Raw genomic sequence first — 19,875 nt, forward strand, 5'->3', positions numbered from 1 at the left:
AAAAGAGAGTGAGCAGAATAATGTCATGGAAGGAAGCTAGACTAGAATAAGAGGACATTATTATGAATATGCCATGGATTCACAAAAGAGACCTATACTGGGAAATAAATCATTATCCCTGGAAACCAGTTATCTACTCTCAAGTTTTAAGTTTGGGTAGGTTTTCTTGCAATTTTTTTGTGGTAAAATAAAATTTATATCATTTTAACCAAATTTTTAAGTGTACAATTCAATGGCATTAAGTATATTCACATGGTGTAACTTGGGTAGTCCCTTTTGCACACGCTTTGTATGGAACTTTTTATGCTACTCTCATTTATAAATTCTCTAGAAGCTGACCAACAAGACCTGCCTTAAAATTAATTCTAGCAAACAATGGACATTATTGTCCCAATATATTTTGAAATGAACATATCACTAAAGAGGGTGACATAAACACTGACTAAGGTGGATTTAGCAAAAATGATTAATTTTTAATTAACTATATTTATTTTCCAAAATCATCAGACCAACAATTACACATGGTTTTCCTCTATTCATTCAGTGCACTCAATAAATTTGTTTAGCATCTATTATGTGTCAGGAACTGTTCTGCATACTGAGGAAGACAAGCAATAAACAAATGAACAATTAAGACAGCAAAGTAATTACAGAGCATTATGCTAGTAAGAAAATAAGCCAGGCCAGGAGCAGAGGCTCACGCCTGTAATCCCAGCACTTTGGGAGGCTGAGGCAGGCAGATCACTTGAGTTCAGGAGTTCAAGACCAGCCTGGGCAACATGGTGAAACTCCATCTCTACTAAAAATACAAAAAATTAGCCAGGCGTGGTGGCATGCACCTGTAGTCCAGCTACTCGGGAGGCTGAGGTGGGAGAATTGCTTGAACCCTGGAGGTGGAGGTTGCAGTGAGCTGAGATCATGCCCCTGTACTCTAGCCTAAGTAACAGAGCGAAATTCCGCCTAAAAAAAAAAAAAAGAAAAGAAAAACAACAAAAAAGAAACCAGAAACCAGGGTGGTGTGATAAGGTGATAAGGTGTGATTGTGGCTGGGGAGCTACACTAGCTAGGATGTTTGCAGAAAACCCCTTGTTGAGGACCTGAATAAGGAGAGAGGAATTGTACCACAGAGAAAAGTCAGGGTAACACAGGAGGCTGGCATCTCATAAGGCCTTTCAGGGCACCCTAAGGAGGGCCATAGGAGCCACAGAAATGTGATCTTATTTCTTTTCTATTTTCATTAAAAAAATTTTTTTTTATAGGGACAGGGTCTTGCTATGTTGCCCAGGCTATCTCGAACTCCTGGCTTCACACAATCCTTCCACCTTGGCCGTCAAAAGTGCTGGGATTATAGGGGTGAGCCACTGTGTCCAGCCTCTTTTTAAAAACAAGATCATTGGTTGTGTTTGAACAATGGACTTAGAAGGTTGAATTAACAAAAATCAATTATGGCTTACAATTCGTAATTATAAAAAATAAAAATTTCCTTTTTATATTGGATTAAAAGCCAGCTGAATATCCCACTGAAAATTAACAGATATTTGAACTTCTTAACTTTACCTTTTCAAAATTGATCTCTTTTATGACACAGTGCTTGCTATCTGATTTCCCTTTAGCTAAGTATACTTTCCCGAAGGCACCTTGCCCGATGGCCTTAATCACATCGTACTTATCCATGGTCTCCAATGGGGTGAGGTTCCTGGAATTAGAGTAATGTAAATTTATCACACATGTCTCATAAAGACTAACAAAGTCAGAAAATTGATGACTAAAGTGTAAAAGAACTCACTTTGATAAAATTTTCCTCCCAGCCTTGCCAAGACAGAGACAAGTAACTTTCCTTGTGGCCACAGATAACAACTGAAATGAGACAGAGTTTCTTGGTCAGACATGGGTCACAGCTCAGCTTTGATACACTTTTGCCCTGCGTTCCTGGGTAAGTCACTTAACCTGGCAAAACCGCACTTTCCTAGTTTCTAAAATGGAATAACAATATCTGTTTTGCAAGTTTGTTCTGAGAATGAAAGATACTATATATCCGGTGCTTGGCAGCTTTATAAAGCAGGAATGTCCTCAGGCTTGTGTACTTTTCACAGTCCAGCCTTTCTTAATGGGGACGTACTGCCCCCTAGGGGGAATTTTGGAAATATATGGGGGTGGGGAAGCTGTTTCCCCGGGATTCAGAGGCAAGAGATTGACAGGTGGTTGGGGCCTGAGATGCTAGGATTCTGCGATTCGAGGGACAGTCCCGCACAATAAAGGATTACCCTGCGGCCCTCCAATCTTGTAGAGTCTTCCTATACACTCATGTGTGCGGAAAAATCCGTTTGTAATTATCTGTGGCTAGAACCAAACTCTATTTTACATCGAAATGCTAAGTATTTTTGCAGTTTTAATGAACACTGATTTTTTTTTTTTTCCCCCAAGGAATGCAACTACATGTAAATCAAGGCTTGATTGCACTTTGTTTGGTTTGGAGGTTTACCAAGAATTGTTCACCATTTGGGAAAATCACGCCCTTCACTGGCCACGCCACCCCGGTCCCGTAGACCTAACAATCTGCATTTGCTGCCGTCACGTTCAGGAGACGCCCAGGCGCGGCTACTGGCTGCTTCTCCACTTTTGCCAAGGGTAGTAGTGTCAAGCATTTTCAGATTGAAATATGTACTTTCTTACTTATTGCTTTCCCTCTATTTCCTCTTTATGCTACAGTTAGGGCATAATAGAGTTTTGTTGCTGTTGCTGCTGCTGTTGTTAATGCGGTGAGCGGGGGGTTGTTTTCGAATAATTTCATGTCAGGGTAGGAAGTGGGTACAATTAGATTGCAGGGGGCTGGGAACCAGCTCCGCAGCCAGGAGAGGCTGTAGACACCGGAGGACGGGGTTCTGAGAGAAACGCATACGGACTAGGGGCCGGGGGTGACCAGCCGGGAACTGCGGGCCCGCGACCCTCCCGCCCAAGTGGCACCAGAGGGTGGAAGCCCCCAAGTTAGGAAAATTCCTTCTCCCCTAGGGCCGCCCCTGGAGGCGGCCGCCGGTGGGTGGTGAGACGCTTACCCAGACCCGAGCTCAGCGTGAGGAGCGTTGCCATAGAGACCGACGCGTCCGGGACGCTACATCCATGCAGCCCGGGACGCTAGGCCTTTTCTGGGCCGCCCCCGCCGCCCCAGGCAGAGACTCCATCCCTTTCCCCGACCCTGCCGGGTTCCTGAAGCCCTGCGGGGGCTCCGGGCAAGGACTAAGGGCGGCCCCTGCAGCATACCTGCTCCGCCGGCTCCGCGGCGCCAACGAAGCGTCCCAGAAGGATCCGGGTTCCCGGGGCCGCTGCGCCTCCCCGCGGCCGGGCGGAGCCGCGCAAGGAAATGCAGGCGGGGCGCGAGGCTGGAATGGCCTGGGGACCCGTCCACAAAGTCCACCGCGAGGCAGGGTCAGGCGCCAGGGAGTTTGGAGACCCAACAGAGCCACCCCCACACCGTCCCGTTGCCTTGGGTCGGGATTGCTTTGCGTTGCACTCTACAGTAGCGCCCCCCGCTCTTGCTTACGGTGCACCAGACGCTTCGCAAACGTTCTCTCTTTTCTTTACAACCCCGCAAGGCAGTAGTCTCCTAGTTTTACAAATAAGCTAAACCAAGACAGGAAGAGTGTTTCTTGTACAAGGTCTCAAATATTGCCAAGAGGTGGACGTGAGACTGGAACCGCTTCCTACTCTTTGGGCCAAAGCGGCGACCTGCCAAGGGACTTTCTAACGCAACCGGCGCTGCCCAAGCGTCTGCACGCACGCCCCCTCCCCACCACACCCTGCCCCATTCTGGATTTGCACATCAAGCAGCTAAAACGTTTAAGTAGTTGAAAAAAATGTATTTTCCAGCAATTGTAAATAGTGACGCAAGTAAAATATATCCAATTGAATCTAAACACTACAGTGATATGGTACCCTCCATCGTCCATCACACACATGCAAAAGCACACGAAAAAGCTATTTTAAAAATCCTAAGTTTACATCACTACTTTTCCTTAAAATCATCTCTCCGCCATCCCCTCCCCGTCCCTGCCACAAAAAATTTCCTCTTCTTATAAGCACTATAGTCAAATTGGATTAGGACTGAACTGAAGGCCTCATTTTGATCTCATTGCATCTTTAAAGTCTCTATCTCCGAATACAGTCTCATTGTGAGTTACTGGTGTTAGATTTCAATATGTGAATTGGGAGTGGCCGGGGCAGGGGAGAATGCAGCCCATAACAGGAGTCCAAAAGTTGTTTATGAGTTGGAACAGCCAATGTTAGTTTCTTTGGCAGTGAAATTCCCTCAAAATATTAGCAAGTATATGATCTACTTGTTTTTGTTTAATTTCATGAGTCAGTGACCACACCCACATTTCTTCCCTAGAATTCTTGGACATGCTTTATTAAATCATATCTTCATTCTACTTTCGTCACAGAATTTTATCCCAGTTATCTTTTTCATGCTTGAAAGTCTTATTGATCATCCTGTCATACTGCTGAAAGAAGTATAGTAATGGAAATTTACATTTCCTGCTCACAGAATTTTTTTCTGGATTGTTAAAATTACTAGTACTACACAATTGATCACAATAAAATATATCACAATGCTGATAATTATATTAAATATAAAAAAATAAAATTGTATTGAAAATTCATCTCCTTAAGACCTGGATGGGCTCCCCATGCGTCATCAGTTCCTGTATCCATAGATGAATGCTAACTTCTTGCTACAATAAAGTTTAACACTGAGTCTCTTCCATTTTTTTTTTAAGGCCGTAAGTGCTGAGAAATAAGTACATAAGAATGAAAAGTTTTGTTAAAAGTGTCCCTCGATTTTTGTCTAGTTGTATCTCAAGAATCATATAGTAATCTATCATCAAAAATGGTTTATAATCATGAACTGGTAATTCCATTACTCTTCTGAAATTTTATTAAAAGCAAAACCCCATAAGCCATTCTGATTTTAAAAAGGATTATCCAATACTTATCCAGTCTCTCAGTAACTGTACATAATTTCAAGTTTTTTTGTTTGATGGTTTGGAAATGTTTATACCCTGGGGCAATGCTAAGATTGAAGATGACTAAGAAGTATAGAATACAGTATATATGGAAGCTCAGTATCTGGAAATATCCTTAGAATGATCCATGCCTGCTTTAACTTGAAAAATGTTCAAGAGGGTGGTAAGCTAATTTCAAAGAGCTAACCTAAATAATTTTGGGAAATGGTATTTGACTGGAAACCATGAGACAATAGGAAAGATACATAAACTCTGTACCTTAGTTGGTAAATTTGTATCTCTCAGGGGTATGGGTTAATGATTTGGAAACTGCTTTACAAGTAGACTAGGATCGAACAGCTAAGCAGGTGGTGGATGGTGCAAGCCAGTTTTCTCATTGTCAGGGACAGAAGTTATAGAAAAGCATGAGAAGGCGGCTAGAATGAACCTTGTAGTATTGGGTTAGTTGGAGACATCAGTATGGACCCATGCTTAATTTAATGTATGTACAGACGGAGAGATACAGAAATAACTGTAGAGATGTGTGGATGGTTCTACAATTATACAGTGTACACAGGTTAGTATACACACATATACTTCCTAGCTCTGCTGAGAGGGCCTAAAAGCAGTGACACCCCAGGAACAACAAGCACACCCAGCAACCAGATCTTGGTTTCTAAACCAGTGGGAACCTCGTTGAAATGGATGATTTTGGGGTTGGGGCAGAGAAGGTAAAGATGAGTCTGAACCATCTTGTAGTGCCACAAAGGAAGGAAGTGCTCCAAAAGAATAGGGGCACATCAAAGGGACATAGGAGGTGACCTGAAACAATTCCCAACAGCCAAAGCTAGAACGATTTAAGCAAGAAAACAAATAACTTATTATTAGCTGGAGTGTATGACTTGCTTATAGTGAACATAGCATGAACATGGAACATTACAAAGTTGATAGTGGAGAGCCTGGCAGACACTGCCTTCATCAAGTGATCAAGGTGAACGACACTGGGAAGAAGTCATGCTGATGCTGTGTACTCCCTGAAATGATGTGATGAGAAGGGCACTTCACCTTTGTGGTTTTCCCCAAAATCCGTAAGCTTAGTTCAATTGTGAGATAAACCCAAATTGAGCAGTAGTCTACAAAATACCTGAGAAGTACTCAAAAACATCAAGGTCCCGAAAAACAAGGAAAGATTTAGAGACTGCCAGAGACCACCGGAGATTAAAGATATCCAAATGTAAATACAGTGTATATGTGAGGTAGGGTTCTATACCACAGGGTTTTATACATTAAGATTTAAAAACTGTTAAATATTTAAAAGATGTATATTTTCCAGATTTCAGCAAGTGCTTGTTAATGACCCTAAATGTATTTTCCCCCTTCTCTTCACTTTAGCACTGTTCCCTGTATCTGTCTGGCTCATGTCTCTGTGAGTGTTGAGCGAAGCCTGTTTCTTCAGTGAAATATTCTCATCTCACTAAAGTGCACACTATTAGATGAGGTTAACACACACGACAGGACCCAGCACATGTGTGCCATGCGTCCCCCTATTTATTCCACATCACTCTCTAGTTTCTGATATTTACCATTTCTGCTCCTCACTCTGGCCTCTTCCTTCCTCATCTACAGGACTGCTATCTTCTGACAAGATCTGCAGACCACCCCATGCTTCCCAGGGCTGACCCTCCAACCCAGGCTCTTTTGTGCATCCTATGAGGGACTGTATTTAAGGACAGCTGGTGAAGACCATTGGAATGATCTTCAAACTACTCAGAATCAGGTCATATTGAAAAACTGCACACATTACCATATCAAAATTAAATATATTTAATTCTCAAGCCTTTAGGAAGTGTAAAAAGAGTCACATAATAATAAACACAAATCATAATGTGAATAACATACGGGCTGCTGTAATGGTCTATAGTCAGCATGCCTCTGAGGTAGGCATTATTATCTTCATTTTATGGTTAAGGAAATTGGGGCTCGAAGAGATTAAGTAATTTCCCACAATCACACAAGTAGGTAGTGGCAGGCTAGCATCCCATTTCTCTTCTATGGGACTGCAAAGCCCAATGCTCACACTCATTCCACTACACCTTCTCTCTCGAATTAAAAAACTTACAGGAGTTCTAGACTTTTCAAACTCATGATACTAATCAAGAACAATTTTAAGTATTAACAGTTTCCTCCGCTTCATTCTGTTTCCAAAGGAAAATATACATCGCATGAACTCATGATCATCTCAACATGAACTCCTGAGTGAAGCCTCTCCTCAGTGTGACTCAGGAACACTCCCTCAGGCATTATCCGTCACACAGGCCTTGCCATCCAGCTCGCTTCTTCAGCTCTGACACCCAGTCGGGGTTGTCATCTTCCTCCTCAAAGTCCCTGTGAAAAAACAATTTGGACCATAAACCTCTACATTAGGGGCACAGTATCTGTTGGTGAGTTCAAAGCAAGACACCACCATAACAATACTTAAGCTTTTGAAAAATGAGTTCCATAACGCAACTGAAGGGAAAAAATTGTCAGTTCTTCCAAAAGATCACTTCTTTGACTGTTTCTAACACTTTTAAAAATGTAAAACCTAATATATTAAAAAATAACAAGTTCAAGCTGAAAGGCTAGAGGTGTAGGGCTCAATCAGGAATTTTACAATCATATTGTTAGGTATTACCCATCCCAGACAAAAGATCAGGATATAAATACCCATTTATGATGGCCGGGCATGGTTGCTCATACCTGTAATCCCAGCACTTTGGGAGGCCAAGGTGGGCAGATCACGAGGTCGGGGGAGATTGAGACTCTAACACGGTGAAACCCTGTCTCTAGTAAAAATACAAAAAATTAGCCAGGCGTGGTGGCAGGTGCCTGTAGTCCCGGCTACTCGGGAGGTTGAGGCAGGAGAATGGCGTGAACCCAGGAGGTGGAGCTAGCAGTGAGCCGAGATCCCACCACCGCACTCCGGCCTGGGAGACAGAGAGAGACTCTGTCTAAAAAAGAAAAATTCCATTTATGATGAAAAGTAATCTAAGAGGTCCCTACCAAACCTGAAATTATCATGGTCTAATTTAAATCACACACACACACACAAACACACATACACTCCACCCCCAGCTAAAGCTTTCTACGCATATCACAACGTACGTGTCCTCCTCATCTAGCCCAGGCTCAAGTCGCTCTGGATCCAAAATGACAGAATCGTGACCTCCGTCGACACTGTCCGATGCTTCTGTTTCTTCAGACAGGGGGCCTTTCAAGAACCCTTCTGAACCTTCAGGAGATATTAACAGAAAATATACCAATTTAAACAGTATTTACTTATTTCATGCAGTTTGACTAAAATCTTCCATAAGCTTGCTGGCTGAGGACAATGTCATGTCCCATTACTCTTGTGTAGTGTCTCCCCACATTACCCAACCCCAACATGATTGTGGGCATAAAACAGGCCCCGGAAGCAGAAGCACTAGGACATGGACTAAATTTATAAACGGAACTTTCTTTATTCTTTTTTTTGAGTCAGGGTCTCACTCTGTCACCCAGGCTACAGTACAGTGGCTGATCATGGCTCAATGCAGCCTCGAACTCCCAGGCTCAAGAGCTCCTCCTACCTCAGACTCCCAAGTTGCTGGGACTAGAGGCGTCCAGAACCATGCCTGGCTAATTTTTTTAGTGGAGGCAAGGTCTCGCTATGTTGCCCAGACTTGTCTTGAACTCCTGAGCTCAAGCAATCCTCCCGCTTCAGCCTCCCAGAGTGCTGGGTTACAGGCATGAGCCACCACACCCAGCCTATAAACAGGATTTTCTTTAAGAGAAAAAAAAACTCGGAAAATTACCATAAAACCCTTCCAATATAAGAATGTATATTAAGGCATTAAAAGTTACCTTTGAAAGTTGGGTTATAGTAATTTCTTTTTTCCTTTGAACTTTCTCCTCCCAAGTTTTCACAATGGGGAGGAAGAAAAGTTGGAAACTGAAGGAAGACCATATGCATGCTTAAAAATTTTTTCCAGGTGTAATTACTTTTAGATTTCTCACAAACAGCATGAAAATCTACCCTAAAAACATGGGCCGAATCTTCTAAAAGGCATTTCAAAATAGAACTATGACATAGTTTTTAAACAGGGACTTTCCTAAAATGACAAAGACTTCATCACTGGACCAGACAGAAAATCCTGGACCTAAAATTGCAAAATTGAAATTCATAACCATTAACCTTCCTTAACATTTTCCTCCCATGCATTAGCATCTCCTTAGGGCTTCCATGACCTTTTGAGCACAGTTCTATCTGAATGCATATATTACAGGGCACTATAATTCCTTATCAGTGTGCTGACCTCCCATGTAATGAACCCCTTCATCCTTAGGGCAGGAACTGTGTTTTATTCTTTTTTTCATCTTAACCTATGTTAGGCATTCAATAAATACTGACCAAATAAACAAATACAACTAAATCGTTGCAATAAATATAGTCAGACTTGCCATACCATTACCTGCTCTACTTGGTGTAATTTATCTTAGATCTTAACCTAGCAAGGTGGCTTAGTAATTAAATTATCATAATTATAATACACATACACACATACATATCTAATACAGACCACTGGCCTAGATTTCTAAGGACGGTATTATAAAAAAATTATTTTACACAATGTTAGTAAAGATGTCTGTAAAAAAATTTAAAAATCAAATCCTAATTGTTCATCCTTTTTGAGCTCTATTCAATATAACAGAGTTCAGGTATACAGCAAAAGAAATCTTAGAGTTGTTGCTAAAGCAATGGCATATTTGCATGATAAAAATGGGCTCCTCTTCAAAGAAAGTAGTAGCAGGATTATGAAAATAAGCAAACAAATGAGCAAACAGAAGTAATGTAGCTCCATGAAAAATTTTAATTGTAGCTTAAGACTGGCTAGAAAAGATCAAAAAACACCTAAAAATACAATGCTATGAATTATTTTACAACTTTGAAATCAAAGCGTTTCTGGGAGGAGGGAAACCCTTTGAATTGAGTTGTGGAAGATGAGAACATTTCTGTGGATGGATACTGGTGATGGCTGCACAACAATGTGGTATACTTAGTACCACTGAACTGCATACTTTAAAAGGGTTCAAATGTAAATTTTATGTTATATATATTTACCACAATTTTCAAAAAGTCAAAGGGTTTCCAAGGTCACATACAGACATGAATTACCTGGTCTATATATCGTGTATGTTTGAAAGGCCAAGCTGAGATCAGCATTCTTAAGGAAGTTCAACAAAGTGTCAGGGGTCTCTTTGAGCCACTGCTTACGAGTAGTATTTTTGCTGTATTTTATTACAGAACCACCTAGTTGGAAAAAGACAAAAATTAGTGCCGAATAAAAAAAGATTTTTCAGCATGTACTTTCCAGATCATATTTTCAAGCAAAGTTAATTATATTTGACTGTTAACTAAAATCTGCTTCATTCACCTATATGAGCAATGCTCTGACGTGTGACGCCAAATACCCTTCACAGACATTAAAAGCCTCTAGTGCACTAAGTATTAGAAAAAGTTCTCTAGTAAAATAATAGTATTCAATCTGACTACTAACCTCTATCATCCTCTGCTGTTAAACTGGAGGTGAGTATGGATGCCTTTTCCAAAGCTGTAAGAGCTGTATTGGGTACATTTTTCTCCCACTGTCGTCTGTGAAGATTTGGTGAACTGGATTTCCTCAGATGGACTGACTCATTACCTGATTTTAAAACGTAAAAAAGGAATGCCAAGCATGTTATTTGATGTATCCATCTCTGTCCACACAGAGACTATCTAACAACAATATGGAAGTGTTTCTTTTCTCTTTCAAACTCAGATCTATGTTTGAGAGATCAATGTTCTTTCAAATCTAAGTAGCAAAGGAAATTAAAAAAAAAATCCAAAATGAAAAGTTAAAATGAATCATTATAGTGACCAAGTTAAAAAAAAAATATGTAGGCCAGGTGCAGCGGCTCACGCTGGTAATCCCAGCACTCTGGGAGGCCAAGGCAGGCGGATCATGAGGTCAGGAGATCGAGACCATCCTGGCTAACACGGTGAAACCCCGTCTCTACTGAAAACACACACACAAAAAATTAGCTACTTGGGAGGCTGAGGCAGGAGAATGGCGTGAACCCAGGAGGCGGAGCTTGCAGGGAGCCGAGATTGGGCCACTGTACTCCAGTCTGGGCAACAGAGTGAGACTCCATCTCAAAAAAAATAAAGAAATAAAAAAATAATAATAATATGTGTATACTTACATGTTACACATTGTGCAAGAATGAAGCCCTGGGAGGACTTACATACACACAGTATGCTATGCTTTTTAAGGTGGATAGCACAATAAATACCACTCTTTCTAATGGTTCTTACTGATAAATGCTATTCTCTCTTTTGTTGTAGGTAAATAAAATATTTCTAAAACATTAAATAAGGTACTAGATAAGCAAACAAATATCAGCTTGTACTCTTGTTTACGATACCTGAGACCTAGTAACATAAAAATTGGTATTCCCTCTGTACTCCCCAACTCCTCATATAAGAAATGATTAGAATTTGAATAACTTACCTTTTTCTTCTCTGTTTACTCTTCTCAATGCACTTTCAACTACATTTTCATTAATGCTTTCCAAATCAGTATGGTTACCCTTTCTATCTTGTTCTTCCTCTTGCTTTAAAAGAGATTAATAATGCAGATTAAATAATGCTTGAATTGCTACAAAAAAGGTAAACAAATATGCAAAGTCAGCCATTTCAATTTCAAATAAAAATTAATGGATTAAAAAACATGCGTAATCATAGAACCCCAAAGACATGTATATTAATAGCTATCTATATCTATATGTATTTAATAACATATATGTATATTAACAACCATAAACCTACATACATGTATATATTAATAGACGTATGCATTAATAGCCATTAATATCAATTATTATAAATACAAAGAGGATATATTAAAATGACAGATATTTGACAGGTCTTTACTAAGGAAAAGAGTAATGAAAAATTTCAATATGGTTTGCTGTACTGGGCTTTACAAACTGTAATATCAAAATGAGACATTTTATAAAGTTGCCATATAGAATCAAAATGTTCCCACTTAATTCAGTATCTTTCCAAATTATCTAAGCCCTTGATTTATTTCACGAAATATAGTAATACACTATCTAGTTTACTAAATCTGCATATATTTTGAGAAGGAGTACATATTGAATGCCTAAACAGTCCCAGGCAAAGAAGTTCTCAATTCTTTATTGAATGAATAAATAAACAGTAGGCTTGGGTGGCGTGGTGGGTTTTCTTATTTCTAAGCAGTGGTTCTGAAACTTCTCTTCCCACACATGTAGGGAACATAAAAATCTGTCACTTAACAGTGGTGGCTCACTTACAGCAGCGATTTCAAAGCCTCCTACACTCAAGAATGACATCAGAATCTTGGAGGAGGAGTGGTGAGGGGCAGCTGTGAAAAGCCCCCCAGGGGATTCCAGTCTTTCCTTCCCATTGAGGATCACTGCTTTCTGCCTCTGCAGTGGCCTCCCACGTTCCTCTGGGTGCTATTCAACTCTGCCTTCATTGCCATTGTCCTTTGCTGGCCTGCACACAAGTTTTCCTACCTCAAGTCCCTCATTCCCTGACTGACTTTTTGGCCTTTTCTCCATTTTGTTCACGTGTTGCACCCTTTTCATTTTGTGAACACATATTGCTGTGTCCACTACAGGTGGTATCAAACTATAGCGTATGGGCACAGATCATCTGCAAAGGGCACAAGGAAACATTTTAGGGGATGGAAATTCTTTTCTTTTTGAGACAGAGTCTTGCTGAGTTGCCCAGGCTGGAGCGCAGAAGTGTGATCATAGCTCACTGCGCCTCAACTTCCCAGGCTCAGGCAATCCTCCTGCCTCAGCTTCCCAGTAGCTGGGACTACAGGCATGTGTCACCATGCCCACCTAAAATTTTTAATTTTTTGTAGAGATGGGGTTTCACTGTGTTGCCCAGGTTGGACTCAAACTCCTGGCCTCAATCAGTGCTCCTGCCTCCGCCTCCCAGAGTGTTGGTATTACAGGCGTAAGCCACTCTGCCCTGCCTGGAAGTTCTATAAGATGACTGTGGCAGGGGTTATATGGATGTTTAAATACCATCACCAAAATGTATCAAATTGTGCACAAAAATGGGTAAATTTTGTGGCATGTAAATTATATCTCAAAAAGCTGGGAAAAAAAAACCAGACATTACAATGAAAAGAAAAAAAAAGTATAGAGGTCTGTATTCCATTTGTAGCAACATAATGATGGGATGCAGTTATTTATTTAGAACTTATGGTTCATTCAAAAAATTTACAAGTTTAATTACTAGTGCATTGCATGAAGAGAGCAATTTGTTGTCAGTACAACATCTTTTCCTTTTTGAATTGAAAGGTTAGGCCAGGCGAAGTGGCTCACACTTGTAAATTCCAGCACTTTGGGAGGCCAAGGTGAGAGGATCACTTAAGCCCAAGAGTTCAACACCAGCCTGGGCAACATAGTGAGATCTCATTCCTATAAAAAAATTTAAAAATTATCCGGGCATGGTGGCATGCACCTGTAGTTCCAGCTACTCAAGAGGCTGAGGTGGGAGAATCCCTTGAGCCCAGGAGGTCGAGTTTGCAGTGAGTGGTATTCAGGCCACTGCACTCCAGCCTGCGCAACAGAGAGAGAGAGAGAGAGAGAGAGAGAAGGAGAGAAGGAGAAAAAGAAAGGTTAACTGAAATACTGAAGAAAAAAATCAATTGTATACGATTTGCTAAAGGGGGTGTGACAACACTGAAACATGGATCAGTTGTTAATATCGACAGCTTTAGAGAAGCCTCAGTGTAAAAGAATGTCACAGTTGCCCAGGGCCAGACAGGATGAACAGGACCCCGAATGCCGGCCTGAAAATTGATTCTTGGGATAACAAGGAGGCACTACAAGGCATTGAACAGAAAAATGTTAAGATCTAAATAGTAATCTAAATGTTATTCAGCACAGCAATAAAAAGGAATGAAGTTCTGACGCACAGAAGAACTTAAAAACATTATGTAAGTGAAAGAAGCCAGACATAAAAGGACAAACATTGTATGATTCCCCTTATATGAAATACTTAGAATAGGCAAATTCACACAAACATTTGAGCAGCCACCAGGGGCTACCAGATTTGAGATTAGAGGCTGCCAGGGGCTGCAGTGGTGGAAGTGGGAGTTATTGTTTAACAGGTACAGAGTTTCTGTTTGGGATGATAAAAAGTTTCGGAAATAGATAGTAGTGATAGTTGCACAATATTATGAATGTAATTAACACCACTGAATTGTACACTTAGAATTGGCTAAAATGGCACATTTTATGTTATGCATATTGTACCACCATAAAAAAACAAAAAGCAGGCCATACATGGTGACTCACACCTGTAATCCTAGCACTTTGGGAAGCCAAGGCAGGCAGATCACATGAGGTCAGGAGTTCAAGACCAGCCTGGCCAACACAGCAAAACCCCACCTCTACTAAAAAGACAAAAACTTAGCTGGGCATGGTGGCTCATGCCTGTGTTCCTAGCTAACCAGGAGGCTGAGGCATGAGAATCGCTTGAACCCGGGAGGCAGAGGTTGCAGTGAGCCATGATTGCGCCACTGCACTCCAGTCTGGGTGGCAGAGGGAGATTCTGTTTCAAAATAAACAAACAAACAAACCAAAAAGCAGCCATGCCCAATGGCTCACACCTATAATCCCAGCACTTTGAGAGACTGAAGTAGGAGGATCACTTGAGCCCAGGAGTTCGAAGATGCAGTGAACCATGTTCACGCCACTGCACTCCAGTTTGGATGCCAAAGTGACACTCTACCTAAAAAAAAAAAAAAGCCAGCATAACACAAGATTTTCATGACTGAAAGCAAGACAAAATTCTTTCACATCTGTATTGAAACGACTGTCATCAATAATAAAAAATGGAGGCCAGGCGCAGTGGCTCACGCCTGTAATCCCAGCACTCTGGGAGGCTGAGGCAGGTACTCAGGAGGCTAAGGCAGGAGAATGGTGTGAACCCGGGAGGCGGGGCTTGCAGTGAGCCAAGATCGTGCCACTGCACTCCAGCCTGGGAGACAGAGTGAGACTCCGACTCAAAAAATAATAACAAATGGAAAAGTAAACAATAAATGGTGACCCAAAGTGGTTCAGCTGACAGTGCAGATGAACAGCTACCAGTTCTTTCACATCCAAAAGATGAAGGAAGAAGTACTTAACTGGAGGGACCAGGTCACAGTCTTCCAAATATCTTACAGCACTGAAGGGTACCCAGTATCCAGGAGGTAGATATTTCATAAATGTAATTTTTTTTTTTTTTTTTTGACATGGAGTTTCACTCTTGTTGCCCAGGCTGGAGTGCAATGGCGCAATCTCAGCTTGGCAACCTCCGTCTCCAGGTTCACTTGATTCTCCTGCCTCAACCTCCCGAGTAGCTGGGATTACAAGTGTATGCCAACATGCCTGGCTAATTTTTGTATTTTTAGTAGAGACGGGGTTTCACCATGTTGGCCAGGCAGGTCTCCAATTCCTGACCTCAGGTGATCCACCTGCTTCAGCCTCCCAAAGAGCTGGGATTACAGGCATGAGCCACCACGCCCAGCCTCATAAATGTAATTTTAAAGCACTTACCACTGTGCCTGCTTCATTTCCCAAAGTTATCCTGATTCTGCTGGGGTTTGCTTTTAAAAGAGAGAGAGAGAAGGTAGAAAGATAAAACACATAAAGGATCATCCTATTAAGTTCCTAATATGATCTGCATATAGCTGGAGAAGTGAGTGAGGTTATTAAAGTCAAAGAACCAAAGCTCTCTGATATCCTGAATGGGAATAACAAGCTTTAATCACCTAATAATACATCTCAGTTGTTGAAAGAGGTTATTTCCACTGTTTCATTCCTAAAGTTAAAATCTAAAAGTTAAAAGACATCTCTGCTCACTTATGCCAACCCATTTAAGCACTAAGAGGTAACATACTCTGCATACTTAAGGTCATTATCCCCTTTGGTGCATGCTAGCTAGTGGAGTCCATGCTTTTCCTGTCAGCTATCACAGCTGGTGGAACAGGTATCCCTAAGAAGAAGTGAGCTGTTTATTAACTCAGAAGAGACCAGCAGGAGGAGTCAGGAGAGAACTCTGGCAATTGATCCCTTTGGTAGGAATGGCTATGCCTCATTTTTCTCTGGCAGAGCCCTGTGGTTCTTGTCCGTTATTCACTCAACATTTTAAAAAATTGCTATTGAACATGGATGATGATACACTAAGAATACAAGAGTGAGCAAGTCAGATGCGATCCCTGCCCTGTTCCATTTCATTGTTCTGGTCTGTCTACAGATTAAACTGGAGATGCCATCAGACATATGGTCCCAGTTTGGTGGCATTTCTCTAACTACTTTATTCCTCTTAAGAAACTGTAACACTACACTTTTTCGGCCGGGTACAGTGGCTTATCCCTGTAATCCCAGCACTTTGGGAGGCCAAGGCAGGTGGATCACCTGAGGTCAGGAGTTTGAGACCAGTCTGGTCAACATGGTGAACCCTGTCTCTACCAAAAAAAAAAAAAAAAAAAAATTAGCCAAGTATGGTGGCACATGCCTGTAGTCCCAGCCACTCTGGAGGCTGAGGCACGAGAATTGCTTGAGCCCGGGAGGCAGGGGTTGCAATGAGTCAAGATCGTACCACTGCACTCCAGCCTGGAAGACATAGTGAGACTCTGTCTCAAAAACAAAATAAAGTTAATTTTTAAAAATCTACACTTTTCCAAACTACCTTGAAATTTTTCTTAGTCTCTTTTTTTTCTTGCCCAGCATTTTAAAACTAATTTCCCACTACCTTGGGATACGAACAAAAGCCACAGAATAACACCTACGCTAAAGCAAACTGGTAAAAGAAAGGTAACTGGCTATCTCTTAACTAATGGAGAAAAGGTTGAGTTGTAAGACTGAAGGGTTTGCATCCTTCCAAAAACAACATTTAAAAGTTTAAGAAAACAATACAAAATGTTTCTTTTGTAGTATCTGCATATAACATTATGATAAAGAGCACCAGGCAATGGAGGTTTTGCAACATGTCCCAGCAGTGGGTGATCTCCCACACTTCTAATTTTTCTCCTGTATTCTGTTCATAGCTACTAGCTCTGTTGGATTTCTTCAGAAGGAAATCACTGATGAGAAAGGAAAAGGAATAAAAATAGCTTTGAAAAAAATTCAGAGATGACAACTTCTAAAGAGACAATAAATTAAATTTGACATTTTCTCAGGATAGACTATAGATGTATGAAAATTTCATGCAGCTATTATGTGGATGATTCACAACTTTGGAAAAGCCTCTGGTTTTTGTTTTTAATTAGGATATTTTATTGTTTAAGAGCAGTTTTAGGCCAGGCACAGTGGCTCAGGCCTGTAATCCCAGCACTTCAGGAGGCCGAAGTGGGTGGATCACCTGAGGTCAGGAGTTCGAGACCAGCCTGACCAACATGGTGAAACCTCATCTCTGCTAAATTCAAACAATTAGCCAGGCATGGTAGCACATGGGAGGCTGAGGCAAGAGAATCGCTTGAACCTGGGAGGCAGAGGTTGCAGTGAGCCAAGATTGTGTCATTGCACTCCAGCCTGGGCAACAAGAGTGAAGCTCCATTTCAAAAAAAAACAAGCAGTTTTAGGTTCACCACAAAACTGAGTGGTGAGTACACAGAGTCCCATATACCACCTGTCCCCCGACACACAGTACCTCCCCAATATCAACATGCCGCTCCTTTACAGTCGATGAGCCTACTCTGACACATCACTACCACCCAGCACCCAGAGTCCACAGTTTACATTAGAAAAGCTTCTCTTTTAACCTAGAAGAAATGGATAAATTCCTGGACACATACACTCTACCAAGACTAAACCAGGAAGAAGTTGAATCTCTGAAGATACCAATAGCAGGCTCTGAAATTGAGGCAATAATTAATAGTCTACCAACCCAAAAAAGTCCAGGACCAGATGGATTCACAGCCGAATTCTACCAGAGGTACAAGGAGGAGCTGGTACCATTCCTTCTGAAACTATTCCAATCAATAGAAAAAGAGGGAATCCTCCCTAACTCATTTTATGAGGCCAACATCATCCTGATACCAAAGCCTGGCAGAGACACAACAAAAAAAGAGAATTTTAGACCAATATCCCTGATGAACATCGTTGCAAAAATCCTCAGTAAAATACTGGCAAACCGAATCCAGCACCACATCAAAAAGCTTGTCCACCATGATCAAGTGGGCTTCATCCCTGGGATGCAAGGCTGGTTCAACATACGCAAATATAAACAGAACCAAAGACAAAAAGCACATGATTATCTCAATAGATGCGGAAAAGGCCTTTGACAAAATTCAACAGCCCTTCATGCTAAAAACTCTCAATAAATTCGGTATTGATGGAACATATCTCAAAATAATGAGTTATTTACGACAAACCCACAGCCAGTATCACACTGAGTGGGCAAAAACTGGAAGCATTCCCCTTAAAAACTGCCACAAGACAGGGATGCCCTCTCTCATCACTCCTATTCAACATAGTGTTGGAAGTTCTGGCCAGGGCAATCAGGCAAGAGAAAGAAATACAGGGTATTCAATTAGGAAAAGAAGAAGTCAGACTGTCCCTGTTTGCAGATGACATGATTGGATATTTAGAAAACCCCATTGTCTCAGCCCAAAATCTCCTCAAGCTGATAAGAAACTTCAGCAAAGTCTCGGGATACAAAATCAACGTGCAAAAATCACAAGCATTCTTATACACCAGTAACAGACAAACAGAGCCAAATCATGAATGAACTCCCATTCACAATTGCTTCAAAGAGAATAAAATACCTAGGAATCCAACTTACAAGGGATGTGAAGGACCTCTTCAAGGAGAACTACAAACCACTGTGCAATGAAATAAAAGAGGACACAAACAAATGGAAGAACATTCCATGCTCATGGACAGGAAGAATCAATATTGTGAAAATGGCCATACTGCCCAAGGTAATTTACAGATTCAATGCCATCCCCATTAAGCTACCAATGACTTTCTTCACAGAATTGGAAAAAACTACTTTAAAGTTCATATGGAACCAAAAAAGAGCCCGCATTGCCAAGACAATCCTAAATCAAAAGAACAAAGCTGGAGGCATTACGCTACCTGACTTCAAACTATACAACAAGGCTACAGTAACCAAAACAGCATGGTACTGGTACCAAAACAGAGATATAAACCAATGGAACACAACAGAGCCCTCAGAAATAATACCATACATCTACAACCATCTGATCTTTGACAAATCTGACAGAAACAAGAAATGGGGAAAGGATTCCCTATTTAATAAATGGTGCTGGGAAAACTGGCTAGCCATAAGTAGAAAGCTGACACTGGATCCCTTCTTTACTTCTTATACAAAAATTAATTCAAGATGGATTAGTGACTTAAATGTTAGATCTAAAACCATAAAAACCCTAGAAGAAAATCTAGGCAATACCATTCAGGACATAGGCATGGGCAAAGACTTCATGTCTAAAACACCAAAAGCAATGGCAACAAAAGCCAAAATTGACAAATGGGATCTAACTAAACTAACAAGCTTTTGCACAGCAAAAGAAACTACCATCAGAGTGAACAGGCAACCTACAGAATGGGAGAAAATTTTTGCAATCTACTCATCTGACAAAGGGCTAATATGCAGAACCTATAAATAACTCAGACAAATTTACAAGAAAAAAACAAACGACCCCATCAAAAAGTGGGCAAAGGATATGAACAGACACTTCTCAAAAGAAGACATTTATGCTGGCAACAGACACATGAAAAAATGCTCATCATCACTCGACAT

The 19,875-nt window shown here is 41.1% G+C and overlaps 2 protein-coding genes across 7 annotated transcripts in view; both read right to left on the reverse strand.

Annotated features, from left to right (window-relative positions):
- Nucleotides 1-1,926, reverse strand: part of NEK5 (NIMA related kinase 5) — a 90,353-nt gene extending 88,427 nt beyond the window's left edge. Inside the window, exons 1-2 of the mRNA XM_007960468.3 lie at nt 1,787-1,926; nt 1,558-1,696 (exon numbers count right to left, since the gene is read on the reverse strand). Coding sequence (XP_007958659.2) covers nt 1,558-1,674 — 117 coding nt within the window. The 5' untranslated portion in view covers nt 1,675-1,696; nt 1,787-1,926. The remainder of the gene's footprint in view (nt 1-1,557; nt 1,697-1,786) is intronic.
- A 4,879-nt stretch (nt 1,927-6,805) lies between these two features.
- NEK3 (NIMA related kinase 3) overlaps nt 6,806-19,875 on the reverse strand; it is a 30,167-nt gene continuing 17,097 nt past the window's right edge. For 4 of the 6 annotated variants that reach the window (XM_037986658.2, XM_007960475.3, XM_007960474.3 and 1 more), the window contains 6 exons: nt 15,666-15,715; nt 11,567-11,669; nt 10,574-10,717; nt 10,192-10,326; nt 8,142-8,268; nt 6,806-7,382 (listed from right to left, as the gene is read on the reverse strand). In XM_037986658.2, the coding sequence (XP_037842586.1) occupies nt 7,298-7,382; nt 8,142-8,268; nt 10,192-10,326; nt 10,574-10,717; nt 11,567-11,669; nt 15,666-15,715 (644 nt within the window). In that variant the 3' untranslated portion in view covers nt 6,806-7,297. The remainder of the gene's footprint in view (nt 7,383-8,141; nt 8,269-10,191; nt 10,327-10,573; nt 10,718-11,566; nt 11,670-15,665; nt 15,716-19,875) is intronic. The other 2 variants (XM_073014368.1, XM_037986656.2) reach the window with 2 other exon arrangements.

This window comes from Chlorocebus sabaeus, chromosome 3 (genome assembly GCF_047675955.1).
Source record: "Chlorocebus sabaeus isolate Y175 chromosome 3, mChlSab1.0.hap1, whole genome shotgun sequence".
Lineage (NCBI taxonomy): Eukaryota > Metazoa > Chordata > Mammalia > Primates > Cercopithecidae > Chlorocebus > Chlorocebus sabaeus.